Source organism: Passer montanus, unplaced genomic scaffold (assembly GCF_014805655.1).
Source record: "Passer montanus isolate IOZ18808 unplaced genomic scaffold, ASM1480565v1 scaffold28, whole genome shotgun sequence".
Taxonomy (NCBI): Eukaryota; Metazoa; Chordata; class Aves; order Passeriformes; family Passeridae; genus Passer; species Passer montanus.
This window is the reverse complement of record NW_024367483.1, coordinates 7,731,715-7,749,984: the sequence shown is the minus strand read 5'-3', so window position 1 is coordinate 7,749,984 and position 18,270 is coordinate 7,731,715. Positions and strand designations below refer to the sequence as shown.

General features: G+C 40.7%; 1 protein-coding gene across 5 annotated transcripts in view; it reads left to right on the top strand.

The window, feature by feature from the left end:
* The first annotated feature begins 800 nt into the window (after positions 1–800).
* Positions 801–18,270, top strand: part of ROBO2 (roundabout guidance receptor 2) — a 434,381-nt gene continuing 416,911 nt past the window's right edge. For 4 of the 5 annotated variants that reach the window (XM_039713270.1, XM_039713268.1, XM_039713269.1 and 1 more), the window contains exon 1: positions 1,125–1,754. In XM_039713270.1, the coding sequence (XP_039569204.1) occupies positions 1,700–1,754 (55 nt within the window). In that variant the 5' untranslated portion in view covers positions 1,125–1,699. Of the gene's footprint in view, positions 1,755–18,270 lie in introns of all 5 variants that reach the window. The other variant, XM_039713266.1, reaches the window with a different exon arrangement.

The following is an 18,270-nucleotide window of genomic DNA, read 5'->3' as shown; positions in this document are numbered from 1 at the left end:
TCTCTCACGGGATATCTGTGCCCCCTCTCGGGGTCTGCCCCGCTCCGGCACCGGGAGCCGCTCACAACGCGCTTTCCTCCGCGTGGCTCCTTCCCCCGTGTCCCTCCCTCTCTCTGCTGTGGTGCTTCGGGGTTTGTTCCGAGCGTCTGCGGGAGAGGGGCTGTTCTCCCGGCTCCTGGGGGGCGAGGCAGCTCGTTCTCCCGTCTCCGTCACTGCCCCCTCCGGGGACCTCGGAACTTTCCCTCTGGCGGGAGCTGCGCTGCATCCGAGGGGCCCAAGGGAGGCAGGAGGCTCCTGGGTTTCGGCAGAGCCCTCCGGCTCTGTGGGACACGTGCGATCTTTTGTTTTGTGTTTTATTTTATTTGCCACATTCCCTTCCTTTTCCAATGAGCGGGCCAGCAGAGAAATCCCTGGGGAATATCCTTTCAAGGGTCTCACTCCCGAGCGCCTGCGTGCGCGCGAGAGAGGGAAAATGAATAATTAGAGAACAGTTCCATGAAAATCACTTACCGAAAAATTAGCTGCCCATTAAAGAGGAAGCGGTGAGGAGCAATCATGTAAATCCTACCTACACCCAACTGTAGAGGGGAGGCAGCAATCCTGATTCCCAGCCCTGCGGCTGCCTGCTGGCATCGCCGTCCCCATCTCCCTACCCCGGGAGGAGAGAGAGAGGGACGCGTGGGTGTGGAGCGCAGTGGTTTAGTCCACACCCCGCAGCCTCCCTTCCCCAGGCAGCCGCGGGAGCCGCGCTCATTCTCCTCCCTCTCCCTGCCAGCCGGTGTGTCCGCGGCGGCGGGAGGCGGAGGCGGCGGGAGAGGAGGGGAGAGAGGAGCGGAGCGAGGAGAGGAGCGGCGGGCTCCGGGGCCGCCCGGGAGAGCCGCGGCGGCGGGAGAGCCCCGAACTGCGCGCAGCCCCCGCCACCGCTCGGCAGCGGCACCGCGCCGGGGTCCTGCCCTCCAACTCTTCCCGCTCCGCTGCCAGTGAAGGAGGGAGGTGCAGGGGACACGGCTTTAATTTTTTTTTTTTCCCATTATCTTTTTTCTCTTTTGAGGGGATGCTGAGAAAGCAAGCCGTTCCCCTCCCGTGTAGCACATTGCCTGGGCGTTCCTATTATGGAAGTTAAGTGAGAAACTCTGCAGCTTGAACTGATTTGGGGAGAGAAAGGGAGAGAGAAAGGGGGTAGGGGGAGGGCGAGAGCGAGAGGAAGGCAAAATAGCCGAACCAAACCAATGGTTTTCCTGCAAAGTGCCGGGAAGTTTGTGGAGCACTTTCTAGGAATCAGGTCCTTTCTCAGAGTCTCTCCTTGTCTTCCGAAGAAAGAGCTTGCTTTTGGATTGCCATGGATCCTAAAGAGAGTCTTAGACACACTTGAATAATTCCCCTGCTTGGGCTGGATTGGTGGGAATTTAGGAAGGAGCGTGTGTGCAAAGCAGAAGCCTTCGGAGCTCACTCGCTGCTTCTCTAATCTGTATGGATCTAAAAGTGTCACATTCAAGACCTTTGCATCTCCAGCTCCTGAATTGAAGATTTCCCTTTCCACTTTAAGTAGCTGCTAAGAAACTGAAAACTTTTGGACCTACCTCTTACTGGCTTTGGATACTTTTTTTCTTTTCTTTTCTTTTTTTTTTTTTTTTTCTCTTTTTTAAATCTCTGTGGAATTTGTCTCGCAAACGATCGGGATTGTTTTTAATATGTCAAAATGGGTCTGCTGACGCCACTCCTGCTCTTCGGATTTGCGTTTTTTCAAGTCTATGGTAAGTTAGCTTATTTTAGATATGTCATTTCTGTGCAGAAATCCCCTTCATCTGAATTTGATTTGATTTGGGACAGCACATGGATGGCATTATAAGCTTTAACATTACAGAGCCCTAAGTTTGTTTCTAGTATAAAAATGGTATTTGGGGAGGGAGGGATCGGAAGAGGGAGAATGTATGTTTCCAATAAGCAGCCCTTCCCGTCTCCCAACTTAATGGAAAAGCAGCTTATGAATGGAATAATGTCAGCTTGAGGTGGCGAGCAAAGAGTAAAAAACTCCCGTGATAAATCTTTTATTTGGGGGTGGGGAGCGGGAAGGGGAAAGGAAAAGCAGAGCGCTGTTGTAGCTGCTATTACTTTGCCGCCTTCTATTGTTAAACTTTCCACGGGTAGAGCCAGCTGATGAAATAAATAGGTTAGCCCTGCCTGGGCTTCAGGTGAGGCGGACTGGCGGATTTCCAGAGTCCCTGAACGCCTGGCTCGGCGCTGGCGAGCGGCGGGAAGGGAGGCAGGGAAGGGAGGGAGGCGGGCGGGGAGCGCGGGGCGGCGGCGGCCCCGCTCCGCCTCCGCCGAGCCGGGCAGGTGGGGCTGCAGCGGCCCCCCGGCAGCTCCGTCCTCTTGCCGAGCTCCCCGCAGGGAGGGTTTGCCCGGAGCTTAGCGACGTCTGGGGAAAGGGTGGGCTTCCTCGTGAACAGCCGCCCCTCCCCTTTCGGTGTGCTCTGCAACGTTTCTTGTGGTTTCGAGTTTAAGCGCTGGATGGGGAGCTGTAAATTACCATCTCGGGGAAGTACGGTTTAGCAGGGCGAAGAACTTCAGCGCAAGGGCAAATTGCCTTTCAGAGGAGGGGTGGGCGCTGTGCTGCTGCGCAGGCGGTGGATGCACTGGAGCAGCTCAAGCACACGACTAGGAGCGAGCATCCAGCTCCGCAGAGGGTGTGCTGGCTCCCAGTGCTGGACAGGCTAGCATTGGGTATTCGCAGCCCTGAACACTCCTTCACCTTTGAGGTGAATGCAGTGACTGAGACCCTGGATATTTCTGCCTGTCTGTCTGAGCAAACTTTGTTCCAAGAAGCTGTTCACAGCATTTGCTGTATCAGTCCCGAGGCAAGGGCTTGGGTTTATTGTTTGCAGTCACAGAATGCTTTGGGTGTATCTCCACCACCCCCTAGCAAGAAAGGAGGCAAACCAGAAGAGGGACAGATTAAAGTGCAGTTTTACCTTGCGTGCTCTACAGTTGAATCTTAGGTTTTGTCACTCAATAAGAAAATTTCTACGTAATGTATGCACATGCTAAACTAAACAGGAGAAGTTTTAACTGTGAAAGGATTTCATAGAACATTTATGTCTGTCAGTGTAATCATAGTTCTGAAGGGATTTTGTTTTATGTTTTGCTGTATTTTTTTTGCTGTAACAAAAGATCCTTAACTTTAAGGCCACTGATGTTGGAGGGATCTTTGTGTACAAACTGCAAACATCAGGTTATAGAAATGTAATTATTAGTAAGTGTTTAAAATTGTATGTAGCTAGAAGGAATACAATTAGAGTGCTCAGTGGAAGTGACAGAATGAATCAGAGGAGCTTGGTGTTACAGAATGTAATTAAAGTAGCAGTCTGTTTGGAGATGTATGAAACAAATGCAATTAACCAGCTTGCTGGAACGACAGGAGCACGACATAATTTATTCGAGTTTTGTCATGGGGAACACATGTAGAACGTTTGTTCTGGCTTAGCTTTATGCGGGTGGGGCGGTGCAGGTGAAGCACACAGCTAATTTAGAGCCGGACCATTAGGAAAAAAATGGCCAAGCAGCTCCTGGAATATGTGTGATACTCCCCTTTTGTGGGAAGATATTGCAGAGACTGTCAAGTTTGCCTGCATTAACAACTCTCTGAAATAAATAAATAAAGAGCTTTGTGGATAGCACATCATGACCAAGTAGATATAAGCTGTTATTGTCGAAATGACTAACAAGTAGCTTTGAAGAAATACTGGCAGGCAAGCTTGGCACACAGTGCTTTTGTCTCTTTAGAAGCATAGTAATTACAATCACATCTTAGGCTGACATATACCACTAGTTGCTTTGAAAAGAACTCTATCAACAGCAGCACCATTTGTGATGCTTTAGTTTAAGAATAAAAGACAAAACCCAACAGACTTCATGTTCATAGGTCCTTGGTTTCTTTTCTATCTTTGAAAGTTACCTCTTAGTACATTTCTGGGTTTGAGGGGGTTTTGTTAGGCTTGGCTGGGTGTTTTTGTTTTTATTCTTGGCAAGAGGTCCAGACATAGACACTGTAGCATTTGAGGCATGTTAACCATCCTTATCCCTCTGAGTTTTATTTTATTTAGTAGTTGAAAAGCAGTATAGATCAAAATTATAATATTATTCTTCTAAAGTTATTTTTGCTGTCCATGGTTTTAGAACACCTGAAAATTACACAGCTCAATGAAAGTGGCAGAAAATATGTGCTCCATGTATGTAGATTTTAGAGGTTTTATTACTGTGCTTTTAATTTTCCTGTAACCCTGCCCATATACTTGCATCTGGTGTGTGAATAACTTCCATTATCTTTTTCTTTAGCTATCAGTCTTGGTTATTGTTCTTGACACAAAGCAAACAAAGAAAAAAATCAAACACAAAAAATCTCAAATACCAAAACACACACAGAACTCTCCCAAACAAATAACAGAACACCTCAATAGACAGAGTCTGCACCATAAAGTAAGCCACTAGTTACTGGAGTTAAATGAGCTGATTACATGTGGATTTTTAACAGTGTTCAATTGATTGTTCTTTCATTCTTCTGTGTTTTGTTGTCCTTTTCCCAATAATTAATAAAGTTTCAAAGAACAACTATTAAAAGGTAACAACTGATGTGAACACAGGTATTGGTGAGACAGACTCTGGCCTGGTAGGACTCATAAGTACTTTCAATGAAAATTACAACCTTTTATGTCAGAGCTGGCTTTTAGTCCCTTGAAAGCAAGTGTGATGTTCTTGAATGGGAGAAGGTGTTAAAGATATATGAGAATAACTCTCAAAAAACAACCTTTTATCACCATATTAATATGTTTCAAACGCACTTCTTAATGGAAAGTGTGCATATGGAATGGTGTGGTGGCTGAAACATTCTGTATTTATTTTCCTTTTTATTTTTTAAAAATTCACTTCATTTCTTCATGCCAATGAGCTACACATCTGTGGCCTTGTGCAGGTCCCTGTTGCCTGTTGGAGAACATGGCTTACATATAAAGCTGGAGTATATTGTTCCAGTGAATATTTGAGCTGACAGGGTCTTGATCTCTCATGTGAGTTTTGCTGTTGATGGATAACCTTTGCTTCTGTGAAATGTGTGCATTTTAATGCCTTAAGAGTAAAATTCTGGAGAGTTTGCAGTTTTGTTTCTGTTACCTTGTTCTTCCATAGGACCCAATTCTGCAGAGCATTTAGGTGCTTCCATCTCTTAGCCACAGCCTTGCAGAAGTTAATAAGAATTTAAACACATGTTTCGAGTTAATCATAGGCTTTAAAACTTTGCAGAGTAAGGATGAATTTATGCCTATGATGACAAGTTTTGCTGAATTAGTCTTAAGATTTTGCTTTCTTTACTTCCTGTCTTGTAAGACGCCATTGCAACAATATGTTTTTATGTGCAGAAGATAAGCAATGAGGGAACCCTGTCAACCTCCAGAGATGGATTTGCTTGAAAAGTAAATGATAATCCAGGTTATTTGGTTTGTGTCTTTGCTAATTTGGAGCTCTGCAAAAGTCTGATACTCCACAAATCTTCCTGAGAAGTTGAAATTAGGGGGTTTTAAGCCTTTATCTGAGTTGCACTGACTTCAATAATCCTTCCATTAGCAACTCTCTGTAATGATGAGATTGATACTGCTCAGGGAAATTGAGTTTTAGCAGTGCAGGCTAAAGATATGCAACCTTAAAAGTAGACAAAAGAATTAAAGTACATATTTAAGGATGCATAAAAAGTGTCAAGGACATGTGCCAAAAAGTGTGATGAGAGAAAAAGGAGGCTTTGGCTGGTCTGTCCAGTCAACTCCATTTGCAGGAATCTCTTTTCCATAGCAATGCTATGTGGGCTTATAGCCCTGAATTAGAGACGTGCTCTGTCCACTGCTGAACCATTTAGTGGAAATTGCTGAAGAGTATGCAATGGCTTTTTAGCCATTTGTTACCCTTGAATTGCTATTCAAATATTGATCTGGGCTAAATAGATTGCTAACAGGTTCTGTGCATTCTGTTTCAGCCACCTAAGAGGACGCTGCTGTCAGGTTTTATCTGTTATCTCAGCTGGCATGGCTGAGCATGCTCTTCCCGTGGCTGCCATCTGGCTCACGCTTCTCACACCAACCTTGGGGAGGGTACTTAGTGATCATATTGATGCTGTTTCTTGCCAAGAGACTCTGTTACTGCTGTGCTTTTCTACCTTTCTGTAGAAATCTCTTTATTTCTCAAGAAGGCAGAATACAGCAAGTACTTGCTCTTGCCAAATAAATAAATAAATAAATGTGTTGGGTTTTTGGTTTCTGACGTGTAACTGAATTTTTGACGTTCCCTTTTACTGCTGCCTGAAGATTCTTGTACTTAGGTTTTGACAGTATGCATGCCTTATACATTCAGAACAATTTGTTTTGGTACGTAGACAGGTACAGGATCTGATCCTAAATCACTTATTCAGAGAGAATGTTAAGGATACCTTTTATGCAGGATAGTCATGTGCATCGCTAATTATGAGATCTTTGAATGCAAAGTATTTGTATAGAAATAGAGATTTGCAGATGTGTATTTTAGTGTCATCATCTTTACTCTCACAACTGACTTCTATTATAAATTGGAGACAACAATTGAACAGTTGAAGTTATCAGCTCAAAAAATAAGATTGAGTTTAGTGTTGTCCTCACCTCAAACCTTTTCCTTAACAAAATAACCGCTAATCACCCGTGGTTAATAACTTTTGTTGTTATAGTGGATAATTAAATAAGGCCCATTAATTTAGGTTCTGATTTTCCAGCACTGAAATCTGTATGAATTTTGCTGTAGAGTTCACAGAACACTGAGAAAGCAGGCAATGTTATCTTAGTTTACTGTCATTGTAATCTTGCCATGAGATGAAGTTGATTTCTTGTTACATGCAACACTACAACAACTACAAAAATACTAGAGGGTACAAGTGTGTATCGATGCCTCAGTTCTGCTCACTCCTTTCTACAGTGCTCTCTTTACTATGGCAGAGCCCTTTGTAAAAAATAGTTAATTCTTGTGCTGTCCTGTAGGGGCAGAGTTTGTGGTAATTGGGAGTGGGGCTGGGCTGAGCCTCGTCCCTAATGGGTTACGGCTGTGAGCAGCACTGAAGGTAATGAGCCGTGGAGTGCCCAGGGGCACTGACCAACCACCAAAGGGAACAGAGGGCACACAGCTGCAATGCATGCAATGCATGAGGTATAAGAGGTTGGGCTGAAGAGCAAGAGGTGTAGATACTTGCAGCCTTCTGAAGTGAAATGGTGTGATTTTGTATGGGCAGATGTCTGAAGCCTTCTGATGTGGTATGGTGTTACTCTTTATGGGTTGAAGCTTTCTGAAATTATATGATGGTAATCTGTGTATTGTGGTCATCTCAACTGCAGGATATACTGTGGCAATGTTGTGTATGTAAGATATGCTTTCTTAATGCTTTCTCAAGCCAAAAATTCATAAAATAAGAAACAGCTTTTTAATTCCATCTCTGCAGCTTATCTTGGCATTGATGCCACGAAAGAGATCAAAGATGTTCTCTTAATGTTATTAAAATGATAACCTTCATCAATAGGTTATTGTATTGCTGCTCAATATGTGAGCAGCAATGGACAAACTAACCAGTAGTACCCATGTAAGAACTTGCTGATACTTATATTGAGCTGCTGTGCTCTAATGGCCAAGGCTTACTGAGATTCATCTCTGGGTTCTGGGTAAATATGAAGTCAGGATATTCATCTGAATGTTGTTCTGGCAGAAGCATCTTGTGCGTGTGCTTTGAACTTTAAGTTCTTTACCACTTTCCTCCAGTCATTTTTGATTTTTTTTTTCTGAGCAAATTCTGAGCAAGTTTTTTTCCCCTAAATAATAGTTATTATCTGTAGATCCGTGGGTTAATACATCTGTTTAACTGGGTTGTGAGAGAGCTTTCTACTTATGTACTAGATAGGTTGGCAAACATTATTCCTTGTTGCTTGTTTGCATTGTTGTTTCTACCAGGAACCATCATGTCTCTGGCTTGCTGATAACTGAAGGTCACCCTTATCTAGTGATTCCAGTGTGTGTTTTGTAACCCATAGAGATTGTGTGCATGCAGGTGCTATTGCAGACTTCCAGTCCTGTTATTTGTCGTGGTTGTGGGGATACTCCTTCAGCTCTACCTCTGTGAGTGATGACTGGAAGAACACAAAATGTCTTTTGGGCTCATTCCTCATCATTTTCAGTTGCTCAGTGCGCAAGCACAAGACATTTTTCCAAGGTTGGTTTGGCGCATCCTTAGTGATACGCGGTATTTGCTTGCAGAATTACTCTTGTCAGTGAGTCTTCATTGTACCACTTCAGCTCCTGCAGAGTTCTTCAGTCTGATGACAGTGAAGGCCCCGCCATTGTGCTGCTTTATACTTTGTTATATCCTGCTTTTACTTTCTTTTATCACTTTTCCTCACGTTAGTTTGGAGAACAGTTTATTTGGTCGGATATATGTTAATGAACTGGTAAATGAGTGGGGATGCCAGGAGCTAAGTATGGTCTTGCTCATTAGAGACTACCTAGATGGTTGTGCCACCATGTCTGTTGCAGCATATGGTCTTTTCATTTGTATTTAGGCATTGCCTCTATAGCTTCAGTGCAGTGTGCCAAGGAGAGAAGAACATCTCTGTGATGTGCCTGTCATAAATGCAGATTGGACAAATAAGTAAGGAATTAACGGCCAGCAGCAAGTTGTAAAACACAGAGAGCTGTGGTTTACTTGTATTAATCTCTTGCCATTGATTACAAGAGAAACTGAGTGGAAAAAATTTAACCTTTTGAAAACAAAATGTCAGGTAACTGACATCAGTCAATTTGTTTCTCATCCATCTTGAATGGAAGGACACTTCATGCTAGGGTACCAGAGGTACTTTTTTAACTGATGTGAAAATGTCAAGAGTTAAAAAGCAGTTGTGAAAAGTATTCAGTGCTGGAGGAGCTCAGGCTGTCATTCTGTGCAGTTTTCAAGGTCTGTATGTCCTGTAGTCCAGATGACTTCATCCTGGCAAATGGAATGGCCAGTTTTAACAGTTCGTTTTATGCTGAAGAGAATCCTGCAACTAAATGATGCACAATAGTTCATTTCAGTATTATGAAAAATTCAAATGGCATTGCAAAGCTATTGGACCAAAAAAGTTGGAAAAGTATGTTTTCTTCACCTGGGTTGCCTTACCCTAGAGAACTTGATCTCTTTGAGACTGTCACTCCATAGTAGAAGCCTGCAGGTAAAGGCTCTGTAGTTCCATCCTCCTTCTCACTTTCCAGAGTATATTATGTCAGATTTGAGACCTGGAGCTGCTTATTGTTCCTGTGTGTACGGTAGCACTGCCCCAGTCTGACAGTTTTCTAGAGAGAGAAATTACATGGTAAGCTGGGAGAAAGAGTGGACTAGTAGCCTGATTCCAGGTCCATGGCTTGGTGGAGAGGGATACCCAACAGAGGAGCTGGGTTAGATGGTGTAGGGAATGAACAGGGAAGCAAAGCACCTCTACCATGCTTACCAGGGGAGTGCCAGTCCCTGAACACTTCAGGGTTGTTTCATTCTCAGTATGTTTAGGCTTTTATCATTGCTGTGTTGTTTGTACATCTATGAAGTGAATAAGCTTTTCTTTTAAATTATTTTAGTCCAGATTTGTTTGGAGTGGCTTCAAGAAAGTGCTTATTTGTAGTATGATGCAGCTAATAAGGTCTGAGCTGGCTTTAACCTGATGCACTGCAGAAGTACTGTGATAAATTGGCTGGAGCTTTTTGTATGTGTGTGTTTTATGATATGTAAGAAGAATTCAGTGGACTGACTAAAATGGTTGGTTTACGTCAAGGCAGCAGCTATTAAACAAAGGACTTCCAGTGGGGAAAAAATTAACTATCAGAAGTACTGCAGGCTGCATTTTATCCGTGATCTATGCATCTGTTCTGTCACCAAACTGGATTTTAAATTATAATGCTTTGATTTTAAGCTAGTCAGTGTGACTTGGCTATTCAGGTGTATGTCTGAGTTACAAAATTCTGTGTTTGATTTTTTTTCTTCTTCTGCTTGAACTTGTTTCATCATTTTAAACTGTACAGTATGGTCTTTACCAAATGAGATCAGACAATGTGTTCTGTAACATGTAAATCTTATCTATGGGGTAAAATCTCAGCATTTAGAATGGGAGGATACTATGATAAAACTATTCTTAAGGATTTGAACATAACAGCACTAAAAGACAATTTTATCTGTGTATAGATCTAGATTAAAAAAAACCAAAACAACTGTATTAAGAGATCATTAGAAGTGTGTATAGATGTAAGTATAGAAAATAACTTCAGAAACTGTACGGGATAAAATTTATGTCTCTGAAAGCAAAACTCTAAACAGTAGTAGTGAATTAAAATTAAATATGACAAGTAAGCAAACAGATATTTAATTAAATATGAATCAGTATAAACCAGAACTGCTTATTATTGTTGTTATTTACTGACTCTTTTTTGACAACTGCTCAATGTAGAATCAAATGCACAAGAACATATGTCTGTCTTTGTATGACCCCAAATATCTCTGTTCCCCCTTTCAGCAGACAACATGCCTTTTTTTCCCCTCAGTGATTTTTGGTTGCTAGGAGAAGTGCAGTGGTCTGCCCTGCTCTTATCCAGCAGTAAAGCTGAAAAGTGAATTGAGGTAAAGAGAGGGGCAAAGCACAGTGTTGGCCATGAATCACAACTTGTCTCTAATATGTCCACTTTGTCCCTACTTTTTCTTTGAAAACTTTTGTTTTTACTAATGGTGTTTCTTTCCAGCTGATCTCTTGACGCCATTCAGAAAGTAAAGAAAAAAAAAAAAAGAAAATTGTGCTGTTAAGAGTCCACTCAGAGGAACAAAAAGAGGAGGGGGAGACTTTGAGACTTATTCATGGAGGCACAGTGGTAGCAATGCACAACTCAGTGAATGGCTCCAGTCAGCTGCTGTTAAACTGGGGTGATTGATACCTTCTGGTTTTTGCAAGAGCTAGAAAAGTGTGCAAAGAGTCTTCGTAGTTCTCCTGCCAGTTTTAATGCAAGATACTGAAGTTGTTTACAAACTATTTCAATCAGCAGAAGATTCAGTGTTCTTGAAGCATTCAAGTAGCAATGTTGCATTATGTATGTTAAAATCAGAAAGGATTGTTAATAATTGTGGTACTCTTGTTCTAGTTCGTGAAACCCTTTATTCACTTTTTAAATCATGCTTTTTCAAATAATTGTGTGTTGTGGCAAGAATCACTTGACCATCACCTCCTGTAGTGATCTAAAAGTGGCCTTATCCAAATGTCATGGCTACTTTTAAACCTTGTCTGTTAGAAATGGTTGTATGTGATGATGTAACGGGTATAAACTGTTTGGCAATATTGTCTGTATTAACAGACTGTCAAAATCATGAGAGTTATGGCAGATTTCACTTGAAATTGATTGCAGGATGAATGGATAGACAATATATTCTTTCTTCAAGTGCTTAATGAAACTTAGCCTGGAGAGCAGTTTTAAAGCAGTAATTATATCTCTCAAGAAAGATTGCTGAAGAGGCTGTGTATGAGTCCTGTGACTGAGGAAACTGAATGTGTGGCTGCAGAGATCTATGATTTGGGCTGTGGAAACAGCTGACTGTCTGTGGACAGAACAGGCCCCTGTGTCATTCCCTACCGGGAGTAAATGGTGAGTGGCCAAGGGTCTCATTACCAATATAAAATGTTGTGTTGACTCAATTTAGTGACATGCAGATAATAGAGAAATCCAGTGATGATGTACTTGGAAAATAGTGCAGCAACTTGTGATCATTTGTTATTCTCATAGGGACAAAATTGGTTTCACCCATATTTTCAAGGCTGTTGGGTGACCTGGCAGTACTGGTTGGAGTCCCAGTGTAATTTAATGGAATCTGTGTCTGTTTAGGTCAGGGCTGAATTTGCCCCCAGGGAAGAATGAAGATGGAAGAGTTGTAAGTTAGAGACAGTTCCCTGTAATTTATCTTACAGGCTGCTAATGGGGGTGGGGTGAGTGTGTGGTTCTTTTGTGTGCGGTGGGTTTTTTATTTTTCTTCCTGATCCACACAGACTCTAGGAGTAGTTTAAGTACCATCCAAAGTACAGCTGAATTTCCAGGTACTTCAATGAAAGCTGCAAGTGCTAAGACCAATAATTTTCCCTCCATAAATCACCTCAGATGTTGCCTCAGTTGTGCTTCAGTGCTACCCCCAAAGCACTGTTGTTCTTCTTACTGCTGAGTCCTTATTCCTTCGAGACCTGCATGGGGAAACTGACATGGTTTTGTTGCTGAATGTGGATATGGGTTAAAGAATTTGGCTTAGCTGTTAATATGTTAATATAAAGGATGTGCCCAGTACACTTAGGAACTCCATGAGGGAATAGTGAGATTTGGTCTCCAAGAACACAGCTGATGGTGGGAGAAGTGTGTATTTGCTCATAGTTGAGGAAGAATGGTGACTTGAACTGTTTCTGCTGCTGCTACATTGTTTGGCTGACATCTAAAACAAGGCAACTTTTGAGGTGCAGGAGGATCAAAATGGGAGAATCACAGACCATTAAATATGCCTTTTAGTAATATTTTTCCTTTCTGTTACTTGATAGCCCTGCCACCTTGAATTATGAAGGAAAAAGGAGGTAGAGGGAGATTCAGCACTGCTGGTTTGGGACAGGGGTTGTGGGGGGAGCAGGCACTGTTGCGGTGAAGCATTGAGCAATGCCTGTCCTTCCTTATCCTTCCCCTGAGTCCTAAGGTATGTGCCTCTGGGAGGCTAAATATGCTAGGGAAGGAGTCAGGAAAGAAATGCTAGCTGTGGGCTTGTCTGAAATTAGACAAAACCTCTTGTAAATGGTGACATTTAGCTGAATATCTTTCCTGTTTCATTTCATGCAACTGAACATGCTGAAGGAAGGACCATTCTCCAGAGATCTCATCTGTTCCCCAGAGCTTTGTAGAATAAACTTTCAGATTAAGTAGTCTACATCTATTTAAATAAGGAGCAGTTTATAGCTGTGATACTGAAGTGGAAAAACCAAGTAAGGAAGGCAGGTTTGCATTCACTTTTCCTTTCATACGAGACAAATCTATGACCATATCTTACACTTTTTCTCCCCTGCTAAGTCTATTTCCTAGCATTTTGCTATGATGAGAGATGTGTGACTTTCTTGTCAAGTTTCAAGTGTGAAATCTCCTTGCTCTCAGTGCTTTACATTTCTAATTGTAGAACATTTTCCTCTGCATAGGCCAGAAAATGAGAGATGTCTTAGCTCTCTACACAGAAATCAGTGGAGTTAAAACTTCTAGATTTCTTCTAGGCCAGGGAGAAAAATGTGCTCTGTGCTTGCAAATTTTCATTCCCTGCTTCATCTTCTGTATTTTTATTCATGTCACTTGCCTCCTTATATTTCATAGTTGAAGAGTTTCTTCTATCTTGTTTTCTTGTCAATTGCTTTGACTTGTTTTCTAGCTCCTTTTCTGTTCTGTTCATTCTCCTCTGGCTGCTGTTTTCTAACCATGTTGCTTGAATATGAAGAATTATAGGACAGCAAGGGTGGGTGGGGGGTGGTACTGCACTGTTGGAGAGGGAAGTACTATTATAAGAAACTTTGTCCTTTGGCAGGGTTACTTTGTGAATTCTATGCGTAAAGTTCTGTGCAGTCATAATTTTCTGCCATGCTTAACTAGTGCCATTAGGAAATTAAAATACATTAAAATGAACTTAGAAAATTTACATATGCAAGCCAAATTTTATGTGAAGTTGGAAAGCGGTACCTTCCTGAAAATTAAACTGTCTTAAGTCTTCCATTTAGTTTTAAAACATACAAGTTTCTCCTCTGTCATGGAGAATTGTCTCTTTCAGTCTAGTGAGAGCTACAGATAACTATGTTCATACATGATTTGTTAAGTTTTCTGTTCTTGCAAATGGTTCAACTTTCTCCATTTATGAAATATTGAGACATAGAGTAATAAACTTTTAAGTATCAATGGCTGGGTTTTTTTAGTAATATTTTACAAATAACAAAAAAAAAAATAACAATAAAAGGTAAAAGATACTGGGGACTATTGTTACTGATTAGAAACAGCATTTGAGTGTTATTATTGTGCTGATGCTTTTGAAATAATTGATCTTATTTGAGGACTTGATTTCTGTTATGTTTATATAATCTACACATGATATAGGTGTATAAGAGAAGAGAAGACTGAGGGGAGACCTCATTGGAGTCTTCAGCGTCCTCATGAGGGGCAGACATTGATCTCTGTGACAAGTGACAGGACCCAAGGGAGTGACCTGAAGCTGTGTCAGGGGAGCTTTAGGCTGGATATCAGGGAAAGATTGTTTCCCCAGAGGGTGGTTGGGCACTGGAACAGGATCCCCAGGGCAGTGGTCACAGCACCAGCCTGACAGAGCTGGAGAAGCATTTGGACAATGCACTCAGGTATGTGGTGGGATTCTTGGGGCTGTCCTGTGCATAGTTTACTTTCTTATATATAAGCTTTTTTATAAATTAGTATTATATATAAGAAAGTTAATTGTGAGGGACTTTGGCGATCCTTGTGGGTCCCTTCCAATTCATAGTATTCTGTGGTTCTATGATAATGCAGTAAGTATGTACATGTATAAGTAGAGTATATGTACTATGCAAAACATCTTGTGAGAATTCTCTTAATTTACTAGGTAAGCTGGATGAAATATTTGTGTCAAAGTTTGTTTAATTCACACTTGATCCTCATCTTGCTGAAGAACACATTTTACTTTTTGTAGTGTGGTGTAAATGAAACCCTGACTCAGCAGAAGATGCTGGGAATTATGTCAGTGGGGCCACAGTTTTGGTTTTGCTGTGGTTGGCAATGTGGGAGGTTAATGTTGAAGAGGAAGTTTTGTTTGTTGGTTTGGTTTCCTTTTGTTTGTTTGTTTTTTTTTTATTATTATACAGAGCTTAAAAGAGTGACTTAAAAAATTAAATATAAGGTTGTAATCAGGAGTTTAACAGATAGCAGAAGCTTCACCTGTGCTCCATTAGAAAACCAGTGGGAAACCAAGACCATGATGTACAACAGATTAAGCAGTGAAATGGTGCAATCAGCAACTTGAGAAAGAAGTCGATAACACCATGAAAGCTACCTTTATTTAATCTTCAAAGAGAGCCTGGTTGTTCACTGCTGGTAACTACTTTTAGCTGCATTTGTTCTCAGGACTAAAATTTTTTACTATTAGAGCAGCCAGAAATCTATTTTAAAATCAATTAATAAATTTGCAAATTAGAAAAGCAAGGGAATCATTTGATAACAGATTCCTTTCATGCATCTTAGCATTTGTGTCCAGCTGTCTTACTAGGCTGCTTGGTAGGGATAAGGATGGAATAAATTCGGTCACTCTTTGGATGAGGAGTTATAAGTTATAATTCTCCTGAATACAGGTGTTATCAGACATTTAAAGGAATCACTCTTTGGATGAGGAGTTATATTATAAGTTATAATTCTCCTGAATACAGGTGTTATCAGACATTTAAAGGAAATAGAATCATTAAGGTTGAAAAAGAGCTCCAAGGTCAGCATGTCCAACCTTTAACTGATCACCACCTAGTCAACTAAACCATAGCGCTCAGTGTCATCTCCAGTCATTTCCTGAACACTTTCAGGAACAGACATTCCACCTTTTCCCTGAGCACCCCATCCCAATGTTTATAAGTGAAGCAATTGCTCAGCCTGTACTGAGTACCTGGAGAGAAAACAGATTCTTTAATATTCTCTGCTGTGTCAGAAGACTTTCCAGATCACAACTTACTTTCCTATGTATAAGCTTTTTTATAAAATGATATGAATTGGTTGCATATGCATGTGATATAAATAAAACCTAGCTGGATGTTATAAGCCAAAGAAGTAAATCAGAACATTATTCTATTGCATGTTGTATTCTTTGTGCAGCTGTCTTGGAAAGCTATAAATAGATACTGCTTATTACTTTCACTTGCATTTATTTTTGCTTTAAATGGCAAATGCAACTATTGTTAACAGACCTTAAAATTGCTTGGAGTGTATTTATTTAATCATTTTGAGGAAAATTATGAATGTCCTTAAATATTTTTAATAGTGTCTGACCACTGGGACAAGTAGATAAATTGTTAATAAAAACGACTTTTTTTTTTCATGTCTTCAATAAAGGAATTTTATAGAGGGTTTAAGTACTTGTCCAAGTGCTTATACTGTAACTTTTTTAGTGAAAAAAGACATCCAAGAAGAAGAAAAAAAATACAAATCATAGTAGCAGTTTCAAAAAGTAACAAAGTAAAACAAACATAATAGAAAAATAAATACTGTCTTACAGACAGTCTTTTGGTCCTTTCCAAATACATCAAAATCAGCAAAAATACTGCTGTAGTTTCAGTAACATCCCCTTTAAAAGTAGGTTTTGTTTTACTTTTCCAGTAATAAGAGTTTTCGCTTTGTAAGGATTTTTGGAAGCTTTACTCACTGCCTGTAAATATGGCAAAAATAAGATAGCTCAGTCCACTAAAGTGTTTGAGTGTTCATGGAATATATATCTAATGTGAAGTAGATGTCATGGGCTCTTGTTCCCCTTTCTGCTCATGGGGGAGAATCGATGGCTGTGCTTCCGAATCCTTCCCTTGTTAAAACAAGGTGGACAGTGACAGTAGACCTGGCTGTGTGGCACTGTGGCTGCCTCTTTAATAAACCAAATACTCAGAAGTTTAGAGAAAATATGGTTAAAACATGGTGTACATGGCACTTCTTGCCCACACTGGTGAGACACTTTGGAGGTGTGTGAGATGGCAATTCAGAAGATTAAGACTTAATCAGATTGCTTTATTATACAATAATACATTTATTATATGAATGTGTTGGTTTATATAGATATGTTATATAAAATTATTAATGGAAGTAGTAAATGGGGAGCATTCAGTTGCTGAATTTTTTGCTAGAGAGTTTTAACTTTTGTGTGTATAAGCAGAGATTCACAGTGTGCCTTATAGTCTATATTTATGTTTATTTTTAATCTTCCAAGTGGTGGGAGCAATTGAATTAGCCTTGTTGTGGAACTGGAGAATACCTCCAAACTACACAGAGGAAAGGATTAATGAAAAAAATCCCTCTGCAAAGTTAAGTTTCATCTCAGCCCAGGTAGAACTAGGTATATAAAGCTTCTCCTTTCAAGGAAAGAATTTATTATTTTATTTATCTCCAACACTGATTTTACAGTATAAGATATAATTTAATGTTTAGAGATCCAAGTGTAAATGGAGACCCAAAAAACCAAAATCTCTTCAGATAGGAAATAGCTTTCAAAATTCCTTCAAAAAATAGAGATTTTATGCCTGCAAATAACCGACCTTGGATTTTGTTAAAAAATTACAGTGAATGAAATGGAGTTCATGTATTGTGAATCTTAACTGCAGTTCTGAGAGCTATTACATAACCAAGGCAAAAAATCTTTTGGACCACAGATAAGCTAGTCACTTGAACAATACAAAATTAAAATTCACTGAACATTTATCTGATTTTATGTAGAAAATGAGAGGTGCAAGTCTTGACAGCTTTAGCAAAACTGGGCTTGTCTAGGCACACAGTTATAGCCTGTCCACTAGCTGGGCATTCATGTAATGTTAAAACACGGAGTGCTAAAAGAAGGCTCACTGTTGTATCTCAAAAACAGCACTTAAAACAAATAAAAGGACTTAAATCTTAGTTCTGCTTGCACTTTGTTCATTGAGAGGCCTCTGAAAATACAGATATAGGTAACTACTTGGTGGCTTATCTGTGTACTCCATGAATTTCTGGTCTCCAGTTATAAAATACTGGTAATTCTAGTTAAGTTGGTTTATGAAGCTGTATATATTGATGTCATACCTTGGATTGCATAGGCCAATACTGCTCTAGCCATACCTTGTCACACTTACTTGTGTGTCACATTTCATTTGTGCAAAGTTTGATAGGCAATGAGCTGCACCCGCTCTTCTGTGGTGTGAGGATGACACAGATGGAGGAGGCAGCTGTCCACTTCTGCAGAGGAGGGAGCCCACGGTGGCTGTGTGACACAGGATGTGCCAGTCTGTCTCCTTTGGCAGTCTTTATTACGAGATCTTGGTTAAAACCTTGAGGAATATTGTGGGCTCTAAAATGACAGAACTGTGTTCCTGCACAGGGTTTGCCTGACTGTTGAATGACTCATTGGTGGGGTTGAAGCAGCAGGAATGCCAGGTTCATAAATTTGGGTGGATTTAT